The sequence below is a fragment of the Parasteatoda tepidariorum genome, chromosome 5 (assembly GCF_043381705.1).
Source record: "Parasteatoda tepidariorum isolate YZ-2023 chromosome 5, CAS_Ptep_4.0, whole genome shotgun sequence".
Lineage (NCBI taxonomy): Eukaryota > Metazoa > Arthropoda > Arachnida > Araneae > Theridiidae > Parasteatoda > Parasteatoda tepidariorum.
In genome coordinates this window covers 30,424,030-30,428,937 of record NC_092208.1, presented here as the reverse complement: position 1 = coordinate 30,428,937, position 4,908 = coordinate 30,424,030, and the positions used below count along the sequence as shown (strand labels likewise).

General features: G+C 29.3%; 1 protein-coding gene across 1 annotated transcript in view; it reads right to left on the bottom strand.

Annotated features, from left to right (window-relative positions):
- The window catches only part of LOC107443933 (ganglioside GM2 activator-like), a gene marked incomplete at its 5' end in the record, with an annotated part of 5,501 nt that extends 3,688 nt beyond the window's left edge, over positions 1-1,813 (bottom strand). The window contains 2 exon segments of the mRNA XM_016057958.3: positions 441-654; positions 1,706-1,813. Coding sequence (XP_015913444.2) covers positions 441-654; positions 1,706-1,813 — 322 coding nt within the window.
- Between the last annotated feature and the right edge of the window lie 3,095 nt (positions 1,814-4,908).

Genomic DNA, 4,908 nt, shown 5'->3' with positions numbered 1-4,908 from the left:
AAATCTGAATGACATAGAATATATATATATATACAGAGAGAGAGAGTTGTCGCCATGCACTTCATGGGTATACGAATTTAGATAAAATTTCCTTCCCCTTCAGATCTACAATGCAATGGTCTCGCAAATGAGTGTTGCTGCCATCTATCCGTGGAGTTCTTAGCTAATAAAAGGTGCACCTTTCTGACCTAATTCGCAAAATGCCGTTTGCTAGCGAGTTGCTTAAATACAATTAAAAAGAAAAAAAACAATTACAATTTTGATTCAGTTACCATTTTTTTCTAATTATGATTTAGTGATACACAATTTTTAATTTTTTCGAAAATTTAGTTCCTATATAATTAACTAATTTTCTTATTGGTTGCTTGATACGGTTCATTAAAAAACAAAAATTATCAGAGGCAAAGCTTTAATTCCTGACATACTTTTTTCTTACTTACCATGATCCAAATTTTCCCAGCAGACATGGTACTCTTACATCAAAGTTTACACCAAAGAGATTAGTTATTTTATAATATGTTGTCCTCAGTTTGGTTTTTTCTGGCAAAGGCGACTTCAAGTTCATATGCAGCGTGATCGTCACATTTTTCTTCAAATCAATTGGATCTGGTTTAATTGTAAACTCAGAGACTGTAACCAGCCCATCATTTTTCTCTAAATAATAGAAACGCGTCTTATTATATTGACAATATCAGCAAAGTACGATAAAAATTAATTTAAAACTAAGTACCTTAAATAAATTGAAGAGCAAATATGGCAGATTAAGTTATATTTTTCCGCCATTTCAAAGGAACCTCGTGACTATCGGAGATAAATATCCGTGATTCCATAAACTTAGATTTGGTTTCGTTCGTTGTTGTTGTTTTTTAATTAGCAATGTATATATATAGAAAAAATAGTACTAAAAGAGAGCAGTCAAGAGTTACATTAATTATTTTCACTTTTTGCGCAAACTATTCAAGAAAATCAAACAATACATGCACAGAATTATAAAAATAAATCATATGTCCAATAAATCGAGTCTCTAGAGTAATCTATTGGAACTATCTATTTCAGATGACGATTAATCCTTATATTTCAAAGATCGAGAAATCAAATTTCTCCAAAAATGAGTTACTATTCTATTAAAACTATTATTATTTGCTATTATTTCAAATCTATATATTCATCTAAAAAGTAAGTCTTTAAAAAAAAACTTAATAGCAAATTAAACACTGTATTTATTTCCTTGTTTTGCGATATTCAAATCAACATTTTACAATATCGAAATTAATTAATTTTGAAAATTTTAAACGGAATTCGATTTTTGGCATTTTTTAAAATCGAGCAAGAATGGAAAATAAGTTCAAAGATGAACTTTTCTTTTAATTACAATCCTTGAAAATATTTTCAGGAATTTTTTTATTTCAAATATTTTTTATCTGCAATGCAGCAGATATTACCGAAATTTAGATAATTGAACAAAACAATGCATTTTATTTTAACTAATTTATTATCTATTGTGTTTTACCTATTATTTACTATTATTAATTAACTATTATTAAACAATATTTTTCTAACTATTTCAATCACTCATCCTTTCAATCACAATAATATTTCAATCACTCATCCATTTTTAAATGCATATTTAGTATAAAATGATAATTTTTTAACATGAAATTTAGGTTAAAATATTTTAATAGGATTCTTAAAAAATCTTACTTACGGCATTTCTCGAACTTAAAAAACTTTGCGTTCACGCAAGTTCCCCCAAGTGCTAAAAATGCAAATATTAATGGAAAAGTACCCATGTTTGCTGAGATGTAATTTGAATTACAATGTATAGATCAGAGTAATATTTATGAAAAGAAAATGTGGGAAATTTAACACCCTGTGTAAACAGAAATCTGTTTCTATCTTTGAAGTTATCTATGTCTGCTGTTGTCCATGTCTTCAATTTAGAATTTGAAACTGTGTCAATACTGAGATTAATATTTTAATAATCACTCATTTTTGCATTGTGTGGTACAATCAGTGAAAAAGAAAGATTCAAAGTACAGGAAAATTCTATGTAAATAAAATTAGACCCGGGATGCTTCCTTGTGAAACACCAGCTAGTATTTTTTCCACTGAATGAAATAGCGTTTTATAGAAGACTTTAAAAGTTTTGCTATTTAAATTACAATTGATTGAAATACAGGATTAAGATTAAGTTGCAATAATTTGAAAATAATAATTTGATGCCAGACTTCGAAAAATCTTTTGAGATAGGAATTAAAATATTATTTATTTCTTAGAAAAAAAGCAATGTAATCTATGATGTTAAGTATATCACGTTTTCCTCGAAATCCAAACTGTTTACCTGGGAAAGACAGTAGATGTGGTTTAATCCTATTGTAGATGACTTTTTTTTTGACCGGGATAACCTGGTTCGCAAGGAACTGAAATCACATTTGCGAGAACAGGAGTTCGAATCCAGCCGGACAAAGACTCCCCGTGTAGTAAATGGTGACTGGTACACATTAGAAACAGTCGGGTTACAAAGTCTTCCGTGTTCCCGTAACAAATCGATACCTCTGGAGGTACTGAATGGTAGATTGATCGTTCTCTGGTTCAGGTGAAAATTATGATCATTGGATGAATGAATAGATGTATGAATAGGTTCGCTCTATAAACGGATGTGACGTATGGGTGTGGCAGAATTCAAATTCTTGGCCATAAATAGCACCACTAGAAAAGAAGAACACTTGCATCCCCTTTGCCTAATGGCCGACGACAACAATAACAACTTTTTTTTTCAAAAGTTTTTATAATTGTACTCAAAACACTAACTGGCCAATAATTTGTTTTACTTCAAGATTAAGATGTCTTTAGCATTTTTTGAGGAAGCTGGGGGCAAACAAGAGCCAGGTAGGAGTTGACGATGTTCACAATTTGCTCTATGTATTTAACGGGAAGAAACATTTCATTTTTGATCTATCACAACCTCATAGTTTTTTTTTTAATGAAACTCTAGCTTCCTCAGGATTAATCGCTTTTAATATAATTGAAGTAAAATTGCTTGCTTCATCGGTGACAATGTTATGATGAGTCAAATCGGCATGGTGAAAACTGATTTCCTAAAGAGTCATCAAAAACTTTAGATTTTTCTTCTGTAGAGTTCATAAAAGAGTAGAGTTCTGTAGAGTTTGCTCGTTCATCAGAGGAGTATCACAAAAAACACGAGCCACATTTAGGTGCTCAACTTTATATAGGTTTGTTGCTCCCAAAAATCTGAATGACATAGAAACTTTAAATTACGATAGGTTGTTGAATATTTTCATGGGTAGTAAAATGGAACAAAACATTCAACAATTAGTTCGAGAATTATAGTTATTATTATTATTATTATTATTATTATTATATATATATATTTTTATATTTTACATAATGCTAAAAAAAAAAAATTTACGGTACTCAATGACAAACTCCAGGTAAAGTCTGAGACCCTTTCTTGCATGGGCAAAGAGCAAAATATTTATTATCCTGCTGGGGTAACTATTACTCTAAGAGAATTTATTATTTGTCTCCAACTGGACCATGTGTTGTTTGCAATTATAACGTGAACTTCTTCATACCATGCCATTTTAATGACACAAACCATGAAATAAATGGATTAATCATAATATTATTAATCATAATATAGTAAAATTATGGATCAATTATAATATTATGATATCTAGGAGAAATGCTGTTATCCGTTTTGACATTTACCTCACTTTCGCATTAGTCGCAGTTTAAAAATGGTTCTGGAATTTTAATCGACTGTAGGGATCATTATCGGAGTTGTGTACAAATCATTTGAAATTATTTAATATCATGATAATTTTGTTGAGCTTGTTGTTGGTCAATTGAAAAATCCCACTCTTTACAAATATCACCGTCATTTTGCAATGAGCCAGGCTAATTAGAGAAGTACGGTATTTTCTATTCAGTCTGATATCTTTCGGGTTTCAAATTATTAAAATCAGTCTATGTGGTTTAAAGCTAATTAAAGAATGTACTAAAATTTTCTTAATAAGCTTAAATTTGCTGAAACCTATTAGAATAAATCTTGTATTTTGCCAATGATTTAGTAGAAAACAGCAGTGAATCAGATTAATTAAGTAATATATGAAACATTGAAAGATGCCTGAAATAAATCATACTGATTGAGAAATAAATATTATATTTTCTTGTTAACCTAAAAGTATCTGGAATCATTACAACGGGCTTAAAAAATTTTAAATCTACAAAATGCTGAAGGGCTTCTATGTTAAAGCACTGAAGTTTTTTCATCTTAGCCAAACTAATTGCTAAAAGGCTATGACGATTTGCAAAGAACCGAGGCTTTGAATTAGCTTAAGAAGGCTACATCCTATATAAACATAGTTTAAATAGAAATTACGTGTAAGGAAAATTACGTTTGTAGTTTGAGACGCTTTTAGAGTTCGAAGATAACTTCGTATAGCTTCATCTTGAGAAAGAGTTTTCTAAAATATTTTGAATATTTTCAATTCATTCAAGCAATTTTCTGGTACCCTTTTTGAAGATTCAGTTGAATTTCTTTCAATATTTATGAATGCCAATGTATAAATGTTTTGAAGGCAAATGTATTATGATTACAAATGTACAAGCATTTTTCCGACCCAAAAACTGATAAAAGCCCTTAGTAGTTTTGAGATAGATAAGTCAATCGGATCCAATATTTTAAATATTTTAAACAGTTAAGTTTTTTTATTTTTTAGGCGAAACCATCAAAACCAGTTTTTACAAACATTGAATACTTTATTTAATAAATCAAAACTAATTATTTTATTTATGTTTTTCTTACTGAAAGTATTTTTTAATCACATTTTTAATTAAATTCTGAGTTATGGAAGTAGGGTATAAATTTTGCTTCATATTTAA